This window comes from Manacus candei, unplaced genomic scaffold, assembly GCF_025592945.1.
Source record: "Manacus candei isolate 608988 ecotype Guabito, Panama unplaced genomic scaffold, ASM2559294v1 h1tg000040l, whole genome shotgun sequence".
Classification (NCBI taxonomy): domain Eukaryota; kingdom Metazoa; phylum Chordata; class Aves; order Passeriformes; family Pipridae; genus Manacus; species Manacus candei.
The window spans coordinates 1,409,696-1,432,675 of NW_026138088.1; the positions used below are offsets into that span (position 1 = coordinate 1,409,696).

The window sequence follows — 22,980 nt, forward strand, 5'->3', positions numbered from 1 at the left end:
GTGCCGGCAGGGCCGGGCCCCCCCCTCCCCACGAGGCCGGGGCTGGCACTGCCACGTGCCCCCCACAGCCCCCTCCCCGCCTGGGGGGGCCGGGGCAGGGCCCGCCCGGTGCCCCCCGACTCTAAATCCACTAAAATCTCAACAACAACAAAAAAAAAAATTTAATAATAATAAACCGTGTGCCCCCCCCCGCCCCTCCCCCGGCAGCGCCCGCCGTGCCCCCTCCACCTGCACAGGCCTAAAAACCCCTCCAAACTTTTACAAAGGTTTTAAAACGTATTTATAGATATTTATAGATATTTATATATATATACTTTGCTTTCTTTTCTCTTTTAAATGACTCTGCTTCCTCGGCGTGCGGGGCTGTCCGGGGTGCCCCCCCCACCACGGACGGCCGGGGCGGAGCGAGGGGCGGGGGGAGAAGTGGCTCGGTGGTCGCGATCCCGTGGGTGCTGGTGCTGGTGGGGCCGGGGCGTCCCCGGGGCCGCGGCCGAAGGTCCCCGCGCCCCTGAAATGTGACTCAACCAACGCGCTGGGCCCGGGGCTGGGGGGGCTCCCCGCGGGGGCCGCTCCGGCGGGGGGGCTGCCGAGGAGTCCGCCCCGTGGGGGGGCTGCAGCCGGGCCGGGGCGCGGGGCCCCCGCCGTGTCCGGCCGTGCCGGGCTCTGTCCTGGTGCGCGCCGGGCGCGGGTCACGGCGAGTGCGTGGCCGGGCTGCTGCGGTTGGAGCTGGGCGAGAGGCTGGGGCTGCAGCTGCCCGGGGGGGGCCCCAGGCTGCCCCCGCGGGGGCCGCCCGCCTGCCCCCCCAGTGTGTCCATGCCCTCCGAGTTCTCCAGCATCTCCTGGATGAGCGGCGGCATCGAGCCCGGGATCTCCATCTTCAGCGTGATCACCCGCTCGGCGCCTGCGGGAGGGTTCGGGGTCAGCAAAGTGGCACCCCCAAAAACCGGCGCTCCCAAACCAGCACCCCTAAAAACTGGCATCCCCAAAAAACAGTGCCCTTGAAATTGGCACCCCAAAAATGGCACCCCCAAAACGGCACCCCGAAATTGGCACCCCTCCCGAAGTGGCACCCAAAAACTGTGACACCCAAATTGGCACCCAAAAAACTGGGACGGCCAAAACCGACACCCCCAAACTGGCACCCCTTTATCTGCACTGGTCCCTGAGTGCTGGGGACAACAGTCCCTCCCCAGCATCCCTGGAAGGTGCAGTGCTGGGGGTGTCCCCCTATTCTTTGTCCCCTCCAGAGGATGCTGAGTGACCTGGGCCCACCAACATCCCTGGGATGCTCCCCAGGATCCAGAGCCACAGGAGTGGCCGCCCCCTCCTCAGCCTCACCCTTGGCGCTGATGCTGCGCAGGTCCGTGATCTTCATGAGCATCTTGGGGAACATGTGGGGCTTGTTGGGCCTCCTCTTCCTCACGTAGATCTTCAGCGCCTCCAGCAGTGGCTCCTGCAGCTTGTCCACCTTGTCGGGCTGCTCCAGGTCCTGGCGGTCTGGGGAGTGGGCACACAGTGGTTAGAATGCAGGGCAGCACATCCTGGTATCCCCCCTTGCCCCCGACTCAGACCAGCTCCTGTGGGGTCACCATTTGGGCTCTATATGGGGTCTCCTTGCTCAGCCATTGGGGGAGGACAGCCCAGGGGGCCCGGGGGGCGCCGGGCAGGGGCCCATCCCAGCACCCACCTCCGCAGATGAGGCAGATGGCACTGAGCAGCCCCGTCTCGGCGTCGTCCATCTCCAGCGGCAGCAGCTGGTTGGCGAAGGCGAAGACCAGGTCGGTGAGGGGCCCGAACCCCGCGTTGTGCATCTGCGTGCGGTTCAGCGTCAGCCCGTCTGAGAAGGTCATGGTGTCCTGCTCCGGCGTGTAGCGCGTGCAGATCCGCAGGATCTGGAGGGGCGAGGCCGGGGGGGCTCAGCCTGGTGTCCCCTCCCCATCCCCTCCCTGTCCCTGTCCCTGCACTCACCAGGATGTCGAGGCAGGCGGCTTTGAGGAGGGTGATCTGGTCAGCGATGGTGAGCGTGGTGAAGCCAGGGAGCTGCTTGGCGAACTCCACCGTCTTGATGATGCACTTGGTGGACAACTCGCTGAACTTGTCCCACAGGTCGATGTCCAGGGACACCCGCTGCTCCGAGCTGTTGTTCTGCAGCGGGAGGTGGGGGGTGAGGGCACGGAGGGGGTGCCGCCCGCCCCAGCCCCCCCAGCCCCTCTGGGACCCCCCGACACTCACCGTAGTGTATTTGCCGAGCTGGCAGAGCGCGGGGAAGGTCTCCTGGTGGGCTTTGCGCACCTTCTCGATGAGCTCCTCCACCTCAGGGGTGATGATGTAGCTCTCTGAGCACTCCGGCTTGGGCACGTCCTTCTTCTTCTTATTCCGGTCATTGCGGACGGCTGTGGGGACAGCAGGGTCAGGGTCACCTGTCCCCAAAGCCACCCAGACCCTGCCCAGGATGGGGGGGTTCAGCCCCACCACGCTCTGTCCCCTCAAGGCACGATGGGGACCTGCCACCAGGGCCATGGTGACAAGTGACCAGTGGATTCCTTAAAACAACCCCCAAGTCATTAGGAGTAATTAGGGGTGACCCTGTACCCCTGGGGGGTGCCCACCCCCGTCACCATGGGGACTGTGCTCAGCTCTGCTCTGCTAAGCCAACAGAGCAGAGAAGGACCCCAGGGACAGAAATGGCAGCTGAGCCATCACTTGGTGAGGGGCCCATGGAGGGGACCCCAGGGATGGCAGCTGGGGAGGGGGGAGCAGCTGGGAGCAGCCCTGGCCCCAAGGGGCTCAGCCTCTGTGGGCTGGGGGGGCCTGGACCCCCTGTAGGTGCAGGGTGAGCCCCTGGGATGCTGAACCCCTCCCCCTGCAGTGCCCAGCTCCCCCAGCCTCTGCCAGCCCCTCTCGGGGGTCCTGGGCCCCCAGGGGCTGGCAGATGGGGCAGGACTCGGGGAGGCAGCTGTGCCCCTGCAGCCCAGGCCCCCGGGCACCCACCACGGGGGCACAGCCGGGCACCATGACAACTGCCAGCAGAGCCAGGAGGCCTCATCGGCATCATTTATCTCTGACACTATCAATCACGCGTTGCCCGGGCAACTGCCGAGCTGTGACACAATCCCAGGGGGTCCCCATCCACCCCCGGGGCCTCGCTGGGCACACGGTGGGGGCTGCTGGGATGGCCCATCACACCCGGAGCCCCCCAACCGGGACACCAGGCAGGGTGTCCCCAACACTGCCCCATCAGTGACCCCATCCCCGACTCCATCCCTGTCCCCGTCCCTGTCCATACTCACACTCCTTGGACATTCCGACTTCGAAGCACTTCTGGAGCCGGCAGTACTGGCACCGGTTGCGCGTCACCTTGTTGATGATGCAGTTCTTGTCCCGGTGGCACGTGTACACCATGTTCTTCTGGATGCTGCGGCGGAAGAAGCCCTGGGGACCCCAAACGCCCCGGTCAGCACCCAGCATGGGGACCCCGGGCACCCCAGGGAGCCCGGGGAGCTGTGGGGACTGTGGGGACAGTGGGGACAGCGGGGACAGTGGCAGCACTCACCTTGCAGCCCTCGCAGGCGCTCACCCCATAGTGGTACCCCGAGGACTTGTCCTGGCACACAAAGCAGGGCTTGTAGATGCGGGGCAGGGGCGGGGGCGAGGGGGGGCTGGGCACGATCTCCTCCGAGCTGGTGCTCTGCGTCTCCACCGCTGTGGGGAAACGGGTGGCAATCAGGGCACGGAGCCCCCTCCAGGTAGGGACCCCCCACCCCGCACCCCAGGGGTATCCCCAGGCTCTGGGGGTCCCGGCAGCCCCGGCCCTGCGCTGCCCACCCCGGCCCCGGCGCCAGGTCGAGCGGGGCCAGCGGGGAGAGGACGCGAGCTGGGAAGATGCAACGTGACATTTCCAGGTCACGGAGACGATGTGGAATTCAGGCAGACAAAAAAAAAAAAGGGGAAAAAAAGCAAAGAAAAGGACTGGGATCCCAGGAGCCCCCAGTCTGGGCGGTGCTGCCGGTGGATGGGGGGACAGAGGGGTGCAGGGCTGGCACGGGGAGGCATCAGTGCCACACATCCCCTCACACATGTGGCCACATGTACAGTGGGACCCCCCTACAGCAAAAACATGGCCCCCAGGAGGGATGGGCACAGTGGCACCCAGCTGGCACCCCACAGTCCCCTGGCAGGGGACATCTCTGAGGGTAACCCCTGGCCACCATGAGCTGCAATGGCCCTGTGAGCATGGGGGACACAGCCAGTGCCCCCTGCACCCCAAAACCTCATGGGACATTCCTGTCCCCTCTTCCTGCACCCCAAAACCTTGTGGGCTGTGCCTGTTCCCCCTCCTGCACCCCAAAACCTGTTTAGGATGTGCTAGTTCCCCCTGCTGCACCCCAAAACTTCTTGGGACATTCCTGCTCCCTTCCTGCACCCGAAAACTTTGTGGGATGACCCAGCTCCCTCCTGCCCCCACAGGAACACCTCTGTCCTCCAGGATCCCCTGGGAGGTGCCTGAACCCCCCAGGCCAAGCCCCATTCCCCATCCCTGTGCACCCCCAGCACTGGCGGGGGGCTCAGCACCATCAGGGTGCAGCTCCTGGCATTGGGGGGGTTCAGTACCATCAGGGTGCACTCCCAGCACTTGGGGGGTTCAGCACAGTCGGGGTGCAGCCCCTGGCACTGGGGGGGGTCTCAGTACAGTCGGGGTGCCCCCCCGGCACGGGGCACAGCCAGGCAGGGGTTAAAGAGCTCCCGGCTGCTCCGGGATGTTTGCGAATGTTTTTCTGCAGCGGAGCCAAGCGAACCAGTCAAACAGGATATTAAAGGCCGGGCCCGGCGGGGGAGCCCGGCCCCCCCCCCCCCCCCGCTCTGCCGGCCCCTGCACCCCAAAAAGGGCCCCACAGCCGCCCGAGTCCCCCCAGGGCTGGGGAGCCGCCAGGAGGCCCAGGCAGGGACACCCACCCCGGAGGAGGAGTCCCAGTGGGGTGGGGGACCAGGGGGGGTGATGGGTGAGAGGTGGGGGTCCCCAGTTGGGCTGTGCCAACAGCCCCTCACCAAAGGCCAGGGACGCCAATGGGCCCAGGGAGGAGACAACGGGATAAAGCCACCCCTGGCACTTGTCCCCAGGCTCCAGCAGGGACGGGCGAGCGCGTGGGGTGTGACAGGAGCGTGCAAGGCACGAGGGGACCGTGAGGGGTGGGATATGTGGGCACGGAGGAGCGTGTGAGCGTGCGGGGTGAGGTACGAGCGTGTGGGGTGGGATATGAGTGTGTGGGGTGGGATTCGAGTGTGCAGGGCGGGAGGGGGCGTGCGGGGTGGGACACGGGCGCGGGGGCGAGCGCGCCGGGCAGAGCTCCCGGGCGGCGCTGAATAAATCACCGCTGCCACTCGAGGGAGCGGAGCCATTAAAGTGACTGAGCGAACGTCGTCTATAATTTATCGCCTCTTTTATATAATTTAAGAACTTCCTCGTGGAGAGCTGCACTCACAAAACGCGGATTTGACAAGATTTTGACGTGCTCGGTGCAGAGGGGGGAGGGGACCCGGCTCCCCCCGCGTCCCTGCGCTGGCGGAGCTGCGCCAGCACCCTGGGAATCCCCTGCCACCCCCGGCACCGGCAAAGGGACTGCGGTGCCACCGCGGAGGGGACACGGGCACAGGCGCAGCCGCCAGCCTGGCCAGCTCCTCGGGAGCCGCTCATGGTGGCATCGGGCCTGGGTGCCCTTCGCGCCCTGGGGAGGACACGGAGCAGCACCCAAAGGTGCTGAGCGGGCAGGATGGGTGCAAACCTCCCCCGCTCCCGCGGGGCTCGGTGAGGGGGTGCAGCTGGGGACACGGGGGACCTCAACGCCCAGGCTCGCCCCCTCCCCCAGCCCGCTCCCCCCGCAGCAGGGGGGACCCCGGCATCCCCCCCGGCCACGGCAGCGGAGCGCGGCTCCAGCTGCAGACCAGATGCTGCGGCTCCACCGGATCCCGGGTGAACGCGCCGCCCCCGCCCGCGGCCCCGCCGGCTGCTTCCTGCCCGCGCCGGGGGACCCCGGGGCACCCCGACACCCGCACCCCCGCCCTGGCGTGGGAAAGCGCCCGCGGGGACACCCCGTGTGCCAGAGCCCGCGGGGACACCCGGCCCGGGCCGCCGCCACCCCCGCCAGCACCCGGCCATGGCTCCGGGACAGACCGTGGCAGGCGGAGCGGGGGGACGGGGGCAAAGCCCACCCAGGGGTCGCAGCGGGGGTCACCGGGGGTCCCCACGGGCCCGGTGTGGCGGCAGTGCCGTGCCAGGGATCACAGGCCCCACAGGAGGGTGGGCGCCCACCCAGAGCTTCCCTGCGGATGAGGATCCCACGTGCCCCAGATTCCTGCGCCTCTGCAGGAGAAGGGGGAGGGAAGAGGGTCCCGGGAGCCCTGAGCCATGGGGTGCCCTAGTGTGTGGGGGCGCCTGGTCCTGCCCACGTCCACCGGTCACTGCCTGGTCCCCAGGGGCCATCCTACCCAGAACCCGGGCTCTGCCCCCCGCCAGCACCAGGGTCTGGCCTCCCCAAACCCCAGACACACCCATCTGTGACCCACAGCTCCTGCGAGGCCATGTGAGGCCACCCCGTGCCCAGCAGGGTGGTGCCACGCACAACCCAACACACATACCCTCCCAAAACACCCACAGCACCCCAAACCCCTCCCTGCAGCATACAGCCCCCCACGGGCAGGGGGTGCCCACTGCCTCGGTGGGCTCCCACAAGCCCCTCCGCTGCCCTCGGGGGTTGCCTTGTGCCTCAGTTTCCCTGGTCGTGGTGTGGCCCCTGCCCTGCTGGGGAGGGTGGGCGGGCTCCCCGTGCCCTCCGGGGCAGCTCTGGCCCCTGTGCCAGCACGACTATGTCCCGCCGGGCAGGGCAGGGCAGGGCCGCGCCGGGCCAGCTGCCAGCGCCACGGGGCCAGCGGGCACAGCCACAGCCGCCTCTGGGGAAACTGAGGCACGGCACGGCCCCGACAGCAGCGAGCCCTGCCGCGGGCTGGCACCCCCGGGGCTGGGGAGACACGGCACCTCGTGTGACGTCGGGCACGGGGCACCCTGCCAGGGAGTCCCTCCAGCGCCCGCCGCCCACGCGCCCGCCGGGTCACGGTCACCGTGACCAGGGCCCCGAGGTGCCCTGGCCTGGGCAGGGGACCCGCGTCCACCCAGCACCGCGGCCCACGGGGGGGCTCCGGACTAGGGGGGGCACAAAGGGGCACAACAGCCCCCAGCTACCCTGCTCAGGACAGTCGGAGCCAAGGGGCGCACTGGAGCTAAGGGGTGGCACTGGAGCCCTGGACCCCCCTGCCCACCCTGCCTGCGCGGGGCCTCGGAGGCAGCCCCCGCCTTTAGAGGCAGCGGGAGCCCCCGCGTGTCCCCAGCGCAGACAAAGGCCCTTCGGCCGCGCTCGGTGCCAGCGCAAAGGTCGAGCGGCCCCGAGACAATGGGGGGAGTGAGATGGGGGGGCCACGGCCACGCACCCCCCGGGCAGCGCCGGCCACGGGCACCCCACGATGGGCCTCCCACGATGGACCCCCCTGCCCTTGTCGGGGTGAAAGTTCCACAGAGCAGGACTTTCTTTCCCCAGGCCATTGTGGTGGCCCCTGAGTGCCAGCACAGCGGCTGCCCACTGTGGGGGCGCGGGACCCCTCCGGCCCCCCCAAGCCCCACTCGCCCCCCGCGCCGTGGGCACAAAGCACAGCAGGGCCCCACAGCCTCCCTTTTGGGGGGAGTCCCCAGGCTGGTCGGCACTTGGGGTGCGCTGCCCGTGTCCCCCCGCTGCCCACCCCGGTGCAGCAGCGTCTCCACGCTCCCTGTGCCCCCCCTCTGCACAGAGCACGGGATAGGGGGGACCAACGGGGGACACCCCGCCGTGACCCCTCAGCGGCAACAAGACTGGTCGGGCCCCACACCCAGAACCCTCCGGCCCAGGGGGACCCCCCCGATCCCCGGCAGGGTGGGGAGGCCAGGCTGGGGCTCCCCCTCGCCTGAGCAGCAGCGGCGGCTCCGTCTGTAGTTAATTGGATTTTCCCGGAGCCTTTATCAGGAGGGAACGAAATTCCCGGCGGAGACGGCGCTGCCCGGACCCCGCTGCGGGAAGCGAGGGCGAGAGGCGGCCCCCCGGGCCCCCCTCACCGGACTCGGCCTGGGTGTCCCGACTCCCCCCGAAATGAGAACGGGGGTGTTTACGGAGCCCGGCGGCATCTGCGCAAGGAGCGGGTGGGGAGGGGGCTGAGGGGGGACTAAACCCCGCACCCCCCTAAGACCAGCACCCAACTCAGCCCCCCGCCGGCGGCCAAGCCCCCCGCACCCAGCCCCGCACCCCGCACCCAGCCCCGCAGTCCCGTCCCCCCCCCCCCTCGGGTTTCGGGGCCGCTCCCCCCGGCCCGATGCGGCGGTGAGGGGCCCGCCCGCCCCCGGCGCGCAGGTACCTACAGCGGCCGGAGCTGCTCCAGGGCGGGGGGCGGCGGGGGGGGCAGCCCCGGGGGCCCGGCCCGTAGAAATCCATGCGGAGGAAGGGGCCGGGGGGCAGCCCCGCCACCGCCGCGCCCTCGTACATGGCCCCGGGGCGGCGGGGGCGGCTCCCCCGGCCGGGGCGGCCCCGGGCGGTCAGTGCCCCCCCCCGCGCCCCCGGGGCGCCCCGCGCCGCGCGTCCATCGCCCCGCGGAGCGGCCCCGCCGCTCGCTCCGCGCCCGGGCGGCGGGAGGAGGAGGAGAGGGAGGAGGAGGAGGAGGAGAGGGAGGAGGAGGACGAGGAGGAGGAGGCGGGGGGAGGGGAGGAAGGCGCAGCCCCGCCGGCTCTGCGGCTCCGCCAGCCCCGGTCCCTCCCGGCACCCGCCGCCTCCCCGCGCTTAACCCGCTCCGCGCCGCGGGGCCGCCCCGGCACCCGCACGGGAGGGGACATGGACGTGGGACACGGACACGCGGGGGGGGGCGCGGGGGCGGGAACACGGACGTGCAGAGGGGCCCGGACATGCCGTGGGGGCACGGACGCACGGGGGTGACGGACACGCGTGGGGACACGGGGAGGGGACACGGACACGCGGGGTGAAAGGGACGCACAGGGAGACACGGACACGCAGGGGAGAAGTGGACACACGGAGGGGGCACGGACACGCAGGAGGAAAGGGACGCGCAGGGGGACACGGACACGAGGGGGCAGCGCCACGGGGGGGGGGACGGGGAGGGGCTCACAACGGGGCTGGGGGGGGTCGGGGGCTGCCCGATGGAGCAGGGCGGGGGATGGGGGTCCCGGGGGGGTCCCGGGGGCTGCCCGGCAGCCGCGGCTCATTTGCCTAATGGGATGCGGGTGAACTGCGGGTGAACCCGTGGGAAGGGCTCACCTCGGCCTGACCCCCGGCCCCCCCCGAGGGGTGGTGTGTGTCTGTGTACATGCGTGTGCATGTGTGTTCACGCATGTTCTCGCTGCGTGACGCGTGTTTGCATCGCCACTGCAGCGGGGCCACGTGTGCTCCCGCTACACGGGTGCACGGGGAGGTGCGTGTGCACACACAGCCTGTGCACACACGTGTGCACAAACCTCCTGCACATACATGTACGTGTGTGTGACACCTTGTCCCACCGAGCACGGGGGCAGCTGAGCCTGTGAACATACACACACGTGTATGTGTGTGTGTGTGTGTGTGTGTGTGTGTGCGCACATCCCGCTGTCTCTACACGTGTTGCATGACCCACGCAGGACAGAGCACCACGTGCCACCACTGCCCACCACGCTGGCCCTGCACACAGGGCCCTGCTGGAGGTGACACCCCGAACCCAGGGACCCCCAAGTGGTGGCAGCGCTGCCTGCACAGAGCAGGGACAGTCACGCGCCAAGGACAGGCCCCGGGGGTGCCACTTCCCGCCGCAGCGGTGGCAGTGGTGACCCCCCCGCTCCATGGCAGGCACACAGCCTCTGCCACGCCACAGATCCCACACTGCCCACCCCAGGGGTGCCCTTGGAGGGAAAGGGGCCCCTCTGAACCCCCACAGGCCGTGGGCAGGAGGAGCACGCGCGTGTGCACAGCTGGACACGGGTGGGAGGATGTGGGTGCTGCCACACACCCCGGCCCTGCAGGGGGACATGTGGCAGGCAGGGAGTGTGCATGGGATGTGTGTGTGTGCGTGGGCACACCAGTGAGCACACACATGGCATTGTATGCACAACCCCCCCCCATGACAGCACACACACACTCCTGGTGCCGTGTGAGGCTGCATGTGTGCATGTGTGTGGCTGTGCACACGTGTGGCTGTACATGCACGTGTGTCCATGTGTGCATAGCTGTGCATGCATGTGTGTGTCTGTGTGTGTCTGTGTGTGTGTCTGTGTGTCCATGTGTGTACGGCTGCATATATGTGTCTGTGTGCCCATGTCTGTATGTCCTTGTATCCATGCCTATACATCCGTATGTGCGTGTGCCCGTGTCTGTATGTCCGTGTGTGTGTCCATGTGTCTGTGTCTGTATGTCCATGTGTGCATGTGTGCGTCCATGTGTGCGTCTCTGTACGTCTGCGTGTGTGTGTCCATGCGTGTGTCCGTGTCTGTATGGCCATGTGTGCATGTGTGTCTCTGTGTGTCGGTGTGTGTCCATGTGTCTGTGTCTGTATGTCCCTGTGTGTGTGTGTCTCTGTGTGTCCGTGTGTGTGTCCATGTCTGTATGTCCATGTGTCCGTGTCTGTATGTCCCTGTGCGCGTGTCTCTGTGTGTCAGTGTGTCCCCGCGTGTCTGTATGTCCGTGTGTCCGTGTCTGTCTGCCCGTGTGTGCGTGCGGGGCCGCGCAGCGCGGCAGCGCCTGTTTAAATAATAATGGCAAGTCGGGCTTTGCTTAGCCAGCAGGTTTCGAACAAAAGCCCAGCGCTGCTCCAACTTCCTGCAGCGAACATGACAAATGTCTGCTCTGACTCATTTACCAGCGCTGGAAAGAATGTGGCTGCGACGGAGGGGACGGCAGAGGGGACGGAGGGGACGGCGGAGGGGACGCGGGCGGTGGCACCGCGCCCGGGCCGTGCCCGCACACCGGCGGCCGCCCCGACGGGCAGCGCTTCCCGACCCGCATCGCTTCCTGCACCGCTTCCCACATCCCTTCCCGTCCCGCATCCCCTCCAGTCCCGCGTCGGCGGCAACAGGAAGAAACAGAGATTAAAAAAAAAAAAAAACCAAACCTTAATTCCAGAGCCAAGAGGAACTGGGCGAGGGGACACCCCGCACGCAGCCCCGCGGTGTGAGGAGAACGGGGACACCCCGCCCTGAGCCACATCCCACCAGCGGCCTGGACACCAAAACGGGCCCCCACCAGCAGCACCCCCAGCTCCACATCCTCCTGGCTCCGCTCCCAGGATGATGCTCCGAGGGGACACAAGATGCCCCCAAAAGCATGATGGAAACACAACCCCTACAGCCCATGGGGACCCCACAGGGACCCCGCTGTGCCGAGAAAGGGTGGCTTTGGGAGGGCAGGGTCACACCCCCACAGACAGGGATGCCTGGGACCCCCAATTTCCCCCCCCCAGCCCAGCCTTGGGGTACAGGGTGTTGGCCACGGCCCCTTCCCCCATCGCCATGGCGGCACCTCGGGGCCCCGCAGCCCCCCCAGGCCCCGCAGCCCCCCGCAGCCCCCCTCTCACCCGCCCACTTCAAAAGACCCCATTTATCCCCTTCAGCCGCTTTTGAGCCCGGCGAATTCCCGGCTGGAGCAGGCAGCTCCCCCCGGCCCCTGACAGTGATAGAGAACCTCCGCCTAATGGGCTTTCCCAGGCCGGGGGCCCAGCGCCTCATCAATCTTCCGGGGGCAGGGATAGGGGGGCCGGGGGTCCCCAGCACCGCACCCCGCAGGGCTCCCCGGCCCCTGCCCCGAGCGGGGCCCCGCAGCCCCGCGGCCCCCACCACCCGCGGCCCCCGGCCTTCAGGGAGCACGTTTTGCTCATTAATTTTTAAAAATTAATTAATTACGGGGCGCTGCGGGGGAGCGGCTGCGGCGCAGAGGAAACCGGAGCCAGCGGGTAGGGTGACAGGCCAGCCCAGGCGTGGGGCCCCCCGTCCCGGCAGCCCGGAGTGGGGCTGGGGGGGGCCCGCCTGCAGCGGGGGCTGGGCTGGGGTCCCACTTCCCACAGCCTGGGAACCAGGGCAAGGGAGGGTCCGAGGGGGTGGCTGCACAGGGAGCCCCTCTTGGCCCCCCGAGATCCCCCACAGGCCAGCACTGGACAAGGGGAGGGGACTCCCAGGGACAGCCAGGTGACACTGAGCCCCCAGGGACAGGGATGAGGGCACAGGCACAGCCCTGCCACTGCCACATGCACTGACACGCATGTACACACCTGGCATGGGAACCTGAGTGACGCTACACTGTGTGTGGCGTTAACACACGGGCACAGCGGGCACTGACACACACACACGTGACACAGGCGTGCACACCCCACACAGCCCCAGCTGTGCACACACAGGCACAGCAGGCACTCACACACACACACACACACACACACACGTGACACAGGCGTGCACACCCCACACAGTCCCAGTTGTGCACACACAGGCACAGCAGGCACTCACACACACTCACACACACACACACACGTGACACAGGCGTGCACACCCCACACAGTCCCAGTTGTGCACACACACACACACCAGCACTGCAAGCAGCACACACAACTCCACGCACACACACACACCCCCCACAGCGGGCACACGCGGGCACACACATGCACACCCGTCAGGTGAGCACACACGTGCCCACGTGCAGCTCCCAGCCCACCAGATCTCTGTCTCTGGGTACGCTCTGAGGTACCCAGTGGAACCTTGGGGGGGATCTGCGCCCCCAGCACGGCCCAGTCAGATGGGCCCCGGGGCCGCGCAGCTGCAGCACATCTGGCGAGGGTGGGCCGGTGGTGGGGCCGGACATGTGTGAGGAGGGGGTGGAGGCACCGGGCCCCCCCGCAGCCCTCCCAGGCAGGACACAGACACCAGCACTTCCCTGCCAGCTGCAGCACCAGGAGCGAGAGCAGTGGCACTGCAGGACACCCCAATACTGCAGGACCTACACAAACATGTCATTGGCCAGGCTGTGTGGGTGCTACAGGGGGGGCAGACACAGTGCCCCCACCCTCTACACCCCCTCGGGACACCAGGCACCCAGTGGAGGACAAAGGGAAACTGAGGCACGGTTCGCCCATCAGCCCCAGGGCACCCTCCAGCCCTGCCCGTGGCCTTGTCCCCAGTGTCAGGGAAGGGGGGGACACAGGCGGCCCCCCCAGCCTGTTCCCACACGCTGGGAATGGCCCCAGAGCCAGCGCGGGGGAGTGGCCCCACCCGTCGACACCCAGTCGCTGAACTGGTCCCACTGGGTCCCACCGCCGCCGGGGCGGCTCCGGCGGGGGACAGCACCCAGGGCTGGCCCTGCCCGGACCTGCACCGGCCCCCGGGGCCAAGGACGGGCCGGGGGGGCCCCGCCACACCCCGACCCACAGGGTTCTCCCTGACAGCGGGCGCCGCGGGGCACTCAATGCCACATGGTTCGGGAACAGGCACGGGCACCCGCTCACTGTGGGGCTGCGGTGGGAAGGGTCCAGCAGCCACCCCACGGCACCCAAGGGAGCGTCCGAGGAAACTGAGGCACACTGAGGGGTGCTGGTTCAGGGGGACCCCGGGTGGGAGCCCACCTCCAGCGGCTCCCAGCTGCTGGCGCAGCAGGCGGTGATTACCAGGGCCGTGATGGACGACCCTGTCACGGGGAAATGGAATCGGGAGCAGCCGCGATGATGATCGCCTTCATCGCCTTCATCGCCTTCATCGCCTCCCCCATGGCGGCCCCCGGCAAACAAAGAGCCACCACGGGGACACGGCACCCACTGAGCCCCCCCGGCACCCAGCATGGCCTCGGTGGGGCCGGGGACACCCTGACCAGGGCCTGCGGGGCCGTTAATAACTGGGGTATAACACAGCCACTAATGAAGGTGGCCGTGCCACCCCAATTAATGACACACACCCCGGCAGGGCCACTGCCCGCCCCCTGCCTCGGCTTCCCCAGCAGCACTGACGGGAACACACGGGGAGAAGCACCCAAAGTTTGTGTCACAGAGCTGGTGCACCCCAAACACAGATCCCCAGGGGTGTGGCTGAGAGCAGGGAGACCCCCCCTCACCAGTGCCACCGCCCCAGGACAGGTCATGGACCAGTGCTGGAGCAACAGTCTGGGATAGGGACCTGTGGCCCACGCTGGGGACAGACCCTGGCACAGAGGGGTCCCCACACGCCCCCCCAGCCCTGGGGGCCCCACCAACTTTCCCCGGGGCCGCAGTACTCACTGGCAGGTGATGGGGTGCTGTATCCACTGACAGGGAGCTGGTGCTGGATGCCGGCCAAGGTGCTGGGGGGCGAGAGCCCCCCCAGCATGTGCGGGAAGAAGAAGGCGTAGGGGGGCACGGGGTAGCCATTGAGGTGCCCCCCGCCCGGCGTGGGGCAGGAGCTGCTGTTGCTGGCCATGGCAGGGGTCTCCAGCGCGGGGGGGCTCTCAGGCGGGGGGCGAGCAGGGCATGGGGCCCGCGGGTGCCCCGCTGCCGGGCTGGCCTCGCTGGTGACGCTGGTCCTGTGGCGCTGCGGGGGGAGCAGAGAGGGGGGTTAGCAGAGGGGCTGGGACCCCCGAGCCCCACCCCGCGGGGGCACCCACCATCCGTGCCTCAGTTCCTCCGGCCCCCCCGGGTCCACATCCCCTCCCGGCCCCAGGAGGGCGCAGCCGGCCGGGGCCAGGGCTCCCTGCGGGATTAACGCCGATCCCTCCGATTAACGACACCGGGACGGCGGCACCGGCAGGCGCAGCTCGCTAATCCCGGCTTAGCGGCGAGGGGGGGACGAGGGGACGGTGTGGGGACGGCCTGGGGACACTGTGGCCCCACAGGGCACCCCCTCCGGCCAGCGGCCACACCGCGGCCCCAAACCTGCTCCCCCGGGGCTGGCATAGGAGCCGGGGCACAGGGCAGGTCCCAGGGGGCAGCACCTCGTGCCCCAGCCTGGGGGGCTGCGAGGCAGCTGGGGGCGGGGGGGGGGACACGGGCACAGCGGGGTCCCCTGAGGACAGCGGCTCTGCTCCAGCCCGGCTCTGCCGTCACGGCCACACACCCGCCCGGGCTCTGCTCCCCCCACGCCTGCACCGAGCGCAAGGGGGCTCAGCCACCCAGTCTCGGGCAGGAGGGGGCTCAGCCCCCCAGGACAGCACCGGGGGGCTCAGCCCGGCCGCCCCTCGCAGGGCTGGGCTCTGCCCGTCGCGGAGCAGCCCCCGCCCCGTGCCATGTGCCAGGACGTGCCATGTGCTGGCAGCTCCCACGCCAGGCCAGTGGGCACGGACCCCTCGGCCCAGGCCGGTCGGGGGGCGGTGGGGAGGGGGGCGCGGGGCTTTCACAATCCCGGGCTGGCTGTTTATTTAAGCGCTGGCGCGGGGCCCGGCGGGGGCTGTTTATTTGCCGAGAGTGCTGGCTCCCGGCCCCGCGGAGGCGGAAAAGGATCCAGAGGAACAAGGCTGGGCCGCCCGGCGAGGCGCTGGGGAGGGGCCGGGATGGGCATGGCCCTGCCCGCCCCCCCAGCACCCAGCTGGGTGCACCCACTGGAGGCAGGACCCCCGTTCTCCCAGCTCACACCAGCACCCATCGTCCCAGCACTGCCCTCCACCCATGGGGAGCACCCACGAGGAGACCCATGGTCCAGCCATCCCCGGGGAGGGCATCCAGCAGTGGCTGGGTGGGGGTCACATCCTCCCCAGCCCAGGTTGTCCCAGCGCACGCGGGATTCCCATGGGCATCACCAGGCACGGTGCTGGATGCCGGGTCAGCATCTGCCCAGGGACAGCCCTCACGTGGGGTCCCCCCAGGGCAGTGCAGGGATCCCAGCCTGCGGTGTGGGGGGCTGCCTGTGGCCCCCCCAGCCAGGCCCTGGCTCCCAAGTCGTGCTGGCTGAGGGGAGCCCAGGGAGGGAGGCGCGGGAAGAACTGTTTATGTTTGCCGGTGCCAAGTGCTCGCTGGGCACTGCGCCAGCCGTGCCGGGGCCCAATTACTCAACCCACTCCGGCCCCCCTGCACGCTGCCGGCCTGGGACCAAGCGAGGCCAACGCCACCAGGCTGGCCACTGTGCACCCCAACCCAGCCAGAGGCCCCCCTGCCCCTTCCCAACGCTCCACAGGACCAGCAGTGGCCAGGAGAGTCCAGGGATCTGGGCCGGTGCTGCTCCCGTGGGTCCTGGTGGGCAGGAGGAGCTGTCACCCATGGGAGCACCCATGGGAGCTCCCACAGGACCACGTGCCAGCACTGCTCCTGGCACACGGCTGCTCCCCAACTGGAGGGTCTCGGGCGTTGCAAATGCGGGTCCTGGGTGCTCCAAATGCAGGTCCTGGGTGTCCTGGCCAAGCTGTGCTCCCAGAGCCCCCCAGAGCCGGGGAGCAGGGGCCGCACAGCCCCTCGGCAGGGCCCACGCTCACCCGCCCCGACGCCTTTTCCTCCAGTCCCTGCAGGAGCTGGACGGGGCCCGGAGCTTCCTGGAATCCAGCGTCTCGTTCCAGCCCCGTGGAAAACGCTGCCGCGGGGCCCGGGCCAAATCCAGCCACGAGGAACCTCCCGCCCAGGCCGGGGGTGGCCCCCGGGAGTGGACGGACGGACGGATGGACACGCAGACCGGAGCCATTCCCAGGGTTGGCAGCAACGCAGCTGGGGGGGGCAGAGCCTGGGGAGGACACGGCCAGGGGACATGGTTGGGGGAGCCACCATCCCCCCATGACCCCAAAGAGGGCACGAAGCCCACCGTGCACACCCAGACAGGCCATGAAGCCCTGGCACAGCCCCTAAAGTGACCCCTTCCAAAAAGGTAGCCCCTCACAGTGACTCCCAGGGACCCTCCAGGCTGGGTTCAGTGCCCACAGCCCCACTGGGCTCCCCCCCTCTGTCACAGCCAATGCCAACTGCAGAGGGAGCAGGATGGCACCACGACACTCCCTCCTCATGACCACCCCAGCCAGCTGCACCCTGTCCCACCCAGGGGCTCCCCCAGCCCCCGGTGCAGGCAGCACCCCCAGGCCCAGTGCCCACGTCACACCCGCAAACCCAGCCAGGCTTCCTGCCGGGGCACACGGCGATGGCAGCGGATGTGACACGCCGGTGAGCGGGGGCACCGCCCTGGCCCCCCCGGCAGAGGGGGGCAAGTGGGGCTGGGGGGTGCTCGGGGGTGCCTGGCAGGGCAGTGGGCAGCAACCCAGCCCTTCCTGTCACGCCGGCGGGCACCGCGCTCCCAACCGCAGCTTCCCCTTGCCACTCTCGATTCCCAGGCAGACAGGTTTCAGTTCAGCCCTGGCCCAGTTGCTACAACCCCCTGTCACCCCAGAGCCTGTCACTCCGCTCCCCTGTCACCCCAGAGCCTGTCACCCTGCTGACCTGCCACTTCATTCCCCAGTCCCTTGCCCCTGGTGCCACCACAGTGTCCACCACCCCAGCATCCTGCACTCCCCAAATCTGGCAGGGGCTGCTGCCCATGTCCCCCGTCCTCACCAGGACAGGCGACAGGGACCTCCCAGTGCCAGCTGCCCCCAGGGCGTGTGGGCAGAGGTGAGAGTGCCGTGCTGGGCTGGGGGGGCACGGGGTGGCAGCCCCGGGGCAGGGCAGGAAGCGCCCGCGGAGCCACTGCGGTCGCAGCCTGTGGTTTCCTCGCTGCCGGCAGAGCCAGCCCGGGGTGGCCTCGCACGCGAGGCCAAGGGCCTGGCTGGCCCCGCTGCCCCCCCAGCCACCACCGGCCCCCCCGGCCCAGCCAGCACCGTGCACGTGGGGTGAGGTGCCCCCCTGGCAGGGCCGCTGAGTGAGACCCCCTCCCTGTATCCCCAAAGCTCTCAACCGTGAGTCACCGTCACGTTTCTCACGTCCCCGGGCAGGCGTGAATCATGCCCAGCCTGCGGCACGGCCAGAGCCAGCGGCACACACTCGGCCAGGCAGCGTGTGCCAGAGTCAGGGCTGCTGGGACCGGGAATCTGGGAGTGCTGGGGCCAGTGCAGACCCCAAGACCTGCATCCCACTGCTCCCCAGGGGCAGTGGCACATCCAGGGGCTCACTCAGCCCCACCACAGGCCCCTGGACAGCACCGGTGACACCCTGCAGGCCAGTCACCATCCACGATGGGCCACTGCCACTCCCTGAGCATGGACACGGGCCCAGGGACCCCACGCTGGCCCACAGGGACGGTGTCCACGCCAGCAGGGGTGATGTCCATGCTGGCCTCCCACCCCGTGGGGGCATACAGGCACCCCAAGGTGTGGCTGCAGGTCCCATGCCATGGGTCCTCGCGCCGGCACCCCACATCCCGCTGCTGCCGGGAGCCACACGCTGAAATTCCACCTGTCGCGGCCGGGCCGACTCCGGTTACGCCAGGAACGCGCCGCTCCGGTTACACCTCCCGCACCCACCGCCAGACGCGCCATTCTTCTGCGGGAACAGGTGCCCCGGCCCCCGCCACGGCCCCCAGGATGGCCATGGCTGTGCCAGGCCACCACCGGCACTGCTCAGGCCTGGCTGTGCCATGGGTGCTGCAGGAGGTGCAGGCCAGTCCCAAAGGTTCAGCGGTGTCCAGGTCAGTCCACCCACCAGCCTCTCACACCGTTGGGTGGCCCCGCAGTACCCTGGGGACCCTCACTCACACCCACCACTGCCTGCCCATGAGGGGACACCCCCAGGCCCAGCCCAATCCCCACCCTGCATCCCAACCCTCAGGATGAGCGCAGGGATCTGCAGGCCCAGGGGTCCCGGGGTGCCCTATCCCAGGGGGTCCCAGGATGTCCCATCCCGGTTCCCTGCGGGCTCTCGGGAAGCAGGGGGATGGTGTCCTGGCAGCCGCCCGCGGCAGCCCCGGTTGTTTTTAGCCGAGGCTGCGGCGGCAGCCGGCGCCCTGGGAATGGCGTGCCGGGAACAGCGCGGCCCCAGACAGCCCTCGCTGGCTCGGCGACAGCCGGCAGACAAGTGCAGCTGGCACGGGGCCGCTTGGGACACAGCGCGGGGGACCCGGCGGGCAGGCGGCCGCGCGACACCCCCGGACACCGGGATTTGGTGGCACCGTGCCCCCGGCCTGGGCAGGCTCCCAGGAGCCAGGACCTGGAGTACCTGGGGGGCCCAAACCGCCCTGTTCCGCAGCCACCACGACCCACCGCGTCGCGCCCGGGCCGGCTGTGGGCGGGCGGGCAGCCGTGTGCCACCACCACGTCCCCTCGCCATGTCCCCTGTCACAGCCTGGCAGCCGGGGCTCAGCGGGGACAGCGGAGGCCACGGCGGGCGCACGCGGCCCCTCGCCGGGCCCTGCCACGAGCCACCCCCCGCTAAGCCGCCTCCAGCCGCAGGGAGATTAACCCATTTTCCGTAATCAGCACATGTGTCACCGCAGATATGATCGCACCCCCCGCGTCCGCCGCGGCCCCCCCGGGGCTGGCACTGCCAGGGGGCCCTGTGGCACAGGGTGCCCCGTGGCATGGGGCACCTCGGCTCTCCAGGCTTGCACCGCAGAGGACACACAGCTCTGACAGCCCTGACGCGTTGCAGCAGCACCCCAAAGAGGGCTGGGGGACCCCAGAGCCCAGCCATCCCCTCGGCAGCAGCGCTGGTATCGGCACTGGGCATCGCCAGGACGGTGGCTCAGGGCACGGTGGCTCAGGGCACATGGCCGGCGCAGCTGAGTGTGGCACGTTGTCACGCCAGAACCTCCAGGATATAAATAGATGCGGAGCGGCGGGATGGTGAATCCCAGCGCCGCAGGGCAGGCGGTGGCGGTGGCACGGGCCATCCCCAGGCTCTGTGGCCACGGGGACAGAGCGCAGGGACACAGCAGGTGTGTGAGGACAGCTGGGCATCCCTGTGGGATGGGGCAGCCACAGGCACCGGGCACTGCTGGATGGGGCAGAGGGCACTGCCCTGCTCCTGCCACCCCGCAGGCGGTGGCCGTGTCACCGCGTCACCTGGGGGGGCTGCGAGTGGTGGGCAAAGGGGCCGGACACCCACCGGGGCACTCGCGGGCATCCCCGGCGCGGGCACCCACGGGAGCAGGCGCATCCCGCGCCGCAGCAAGGTCACCCCCAAGGGCAGGGTGGGGGCCCACGGGTGACATATGGCCCGGGAGCGGTGGCCGCGGGGCCGCTAAGCCACCGAGCCGTCACCCGCTAATCCCGGCGCGGGGCCGGCGGCGGGTTCCGCACCCGGAGCCTCCAGCCGGTGCCTGCCCGGCATCCCGGGGCGGGGGGACCGGCGTGGGGAACCCCCGTATCGCCCCAGCACCCGCCGCGCTGCGGGGCGGCCCCGCCACCAACGGGGTCAAAGGTCAGAGGCACAGATTTGGGGGGCAGGCGCACAGATTTGGCTCTGCCCCGGCCCCTCCGCGGCCCGGGGCGCTGCTGCCCGTGCCCGGGGGGGTCCCCCTCGCTGAGCTCCCCGAGGGCAGCACCCCCCACCCTCCCACACCCCGCGGGGGCTCCGCCGCCCCCGGGACGGCGCCGGGGCAGCTGCCGCGGCGGGGGAGGCGGCGGCGGGCGGTGTCCCCCCCACCCCCGGGCCCCGTCGCCCCCCGCCCGGCTCCCCCGGGCCCCCCCGACCCCCCCGCCCGCCGCCGCCCTGTCAGCCGCGCAGAGCGATGGCTTCCTCCGCCCGCCGGCCAGGAAACGGCGCAGACGCCGCTCCCGCCCCCCGGCCCCCGCCGCCCCCCGCGCCCCCGGCCCCGCTCCCCTGCCGGGCCCCGGCCCCGCCGCACCCCGAAAAGGGGAAGCGGCCCCGGCCCCCCCCCCGCCGGGGGAAGGTGGGGGGGAATGTGGCCGCCCGCCCCAGGGGGGGCCCGGTAATCCCAGGGGAGCACCCCCAGCACCGCGCTCCGCGGCCGCCCCCCGGTCCCCGGTGCGGTGCGGGGCACCGGAGCCCTCGCCGGGGTGGGGGCGCAGCGAGGCCGCTCGGGAGAGCCCCGGCGGTCGGTACCGGGAGGGGGGACTCCGGCGCCCCCGAGCCCGGGGTAGGAGCGGAGGGGCAAAGCCACAATCCAGAACTGGCTCCGGCTCCGGTGCTCCCGGCAGCCCCAGCCCAGCGGGGTCCCTGCCCCCCCCCCCCCGCGGGAACCCCGGGATCCCCCGGATCCCCCGTTACCGGAGGGGGATCCCCAGAGGCGGTACCGGAGTCGCACCAAGACCCTCCCTCCCCACCGCCTCACGGGTGGCTCCGGGGCCCCTCATTACCTGCTCGCGGGAGGGTCCAACACCGAAATCCTTAAACCCGGCGAGCTCCCGGCGGTGGCTGCATGGCGGCGACGGCGACGGCACCGGGAAGCGGCGGGGCGGGGGGGGGGTGGTTGGAGGGGGGGTTCGCTCCGGCTTAGAGGGGTGAGGGAGGGGTGGGGGGGGGGCTCCCGGGGGGGTTCACCGAGCGGCGGCCGCGGCCATTGCGAGTCATGTGCTCGCGGGGAAACTTTACCCGGGGCTGGGCCGGGCGGGGCGGCGGCGGCGGCGGCGGCGGCGGCGGCGGAGGGAGGGGGGGAGCGGCGGGGGGACACGCCCCTTCCCCGCCGGGCCCGCCCCCGGCCCGCCCCGCCAGCCAATGGGACGCCGCGGGGGGCGGGGCGTGGGCGGGGCCTGGCGCCGCTTTGTAACTCTTTGAAGTCTCCAGAAAGCGGAAGGGGAGAAAGTGGGTGCGCGCGCCGCGCTGGGGGGGGGGGGCTCTTAAAGGGGCCGCGCACCCCAAGCTGGGTGCCCCTCTTCCCCCCCCAAATACAGGAGGAAGTGGTCTGACAACACCACCCCGCCCCCCATCCCACTGCCCCCTCCCCTGCCTCTGGACATCGTGGTCACCCCTCAGGGTGAAGGATTGCAGCACCAACACGGAGGATGGGTGCTCCCTGGGGTGTGAGGAAGAGGGGTGAGAGGGATGGGGGGAGTAGGGATGGAGAGTCCCTGAGCTGGCCCCTCCTCAGGCTCAGGGGAAGGGTTGGAGAGCACCCGTGGTACCCCTGGGTGTGTAGAGGTTCTGTACCCAGGGAGGGAGTACCTGGTGGTCTGTCTGTCCCCAGGAGAGATGGTTATGCCAGGATGGGGGTAGGGACACGGACGTGGACATGGACACGGACACAGACACAGGCTACCAGCCACCCCTCTGGGAGGCCAGAAGGGACACCAAGAGACCTGCACCCACTGGCACAACCTGGACCCTGTGACACGAGGGGACAAAGGGGCAGGAGCTCCCCTGGGGAGACACCTATGAACAGTGTGGGCAGCCTCAGCACACACCCCAGGGGGGTCCTGCTACCCCCACACTGCCCAAGACCCCTGGGTGCCTGTCAGGCCCTGCAGCTCCCACACAGGAGGGTGGTGCCCACTGGGACACTGAACACCATCCTGTGCCTCAGTTTCCCCCGTGTGCTCAGCAGGGCCAGGTGGGACCCCCTGGATCGGGAGCAGCCAGGCCAGGGCACCCCCAACCCGGCACGGCCCCATCCCCGCACACTGAGGCCGCGGCGCCGGCGTGTGCTCAGCCCAGAGGAATGTGCCAAATCACTCCCAGATGTGCTCGGCGGCCGCTCCGACCCCCCCTGCACCCCCACTGGGGACCCCCAAGCGCCCCACGGGAGGCTGAGCCCATCACCGGTCGGGTCCCACCCTGCCAAGGGGCCCAGGCCCAGCCCGTGCCGTGGCGTCGTGGTGCCGAGGCCCAGCCGTGCCCCAGGATGGGCAGGAGGGCGGTGAGTGCCAGGGCGCGGCCAGAGGTGCCACCAGGACAGGGTGGCCGCGTCCCCGGTCCCGCCGAGGTCCCACGGCCCTTGCCCGGCACGGGCCCGGTGGTGGCACGGCGGGGTCGTGTGGGGTCCTGCCCCACACCCCCGGCCCCGGTGCCAGGCGGGAGCAGCCGAGCGGAAAGGGGCTGTCAGATGGAATCTGGGTGCCGGCGGTGACGGCGCGGCGGGAGGCGGCCGTGCCCGCCACGTGGCCGCTTATGTAAGGAGAGTGCAAG

The 22,980-nt window shown here is 70.0% G+C and overlaps 1 protein-coding gene across 2 annotated transcripts; it reads right to left on the minus strand.

Moving 5' to 3' along the window:
- Positions 1-66: 66 nt before the first annotated feature.
- Positions 67-21,496, minus strand: RARA (retinoic acid receptor alpha). 2 transcript variants are annotated; one of them, XM_051794650.1, is made up of 9 exons: positions 21,216-21,496; positions 14,299-14,587; positions 3,554-3,702; positions 3,291-3,432; positions 2,233-2,393; positions 1,969-2,145; positions 1,688-1,892; positions 1,339-1,497; positions 67-901 (listed from the first exon to the last, which is right to left on the minus strand). In XM_051794650.1, the coding sequence occupies exons 2-9, from the start codon at positions 14,474-14,476 to the stop codon at positions 690-692; spliced, it is 1,383 nt and encodes a 460-aa protein (XP_051650610.1). In that variant the 5' UTR covers positions 14,477-14,587; positions 21,216-21,496; the 3' UTR covers positions 67-689. The 2 variants fall into 2 exon arrangements, with proteins under 2 accessions (XP_051650610.1, XP_051650611.1); XM_051794651.1 differs by lacking the exons at positions 14,299-14,587; positions 21,216-21,496 and adding an exon at positions 8,435-8,594 and having other exon boundaries at positions 68-901.
- Between the last annotated feature and the right edge of the window lie 1,484 nt (positions 21,497-22,980).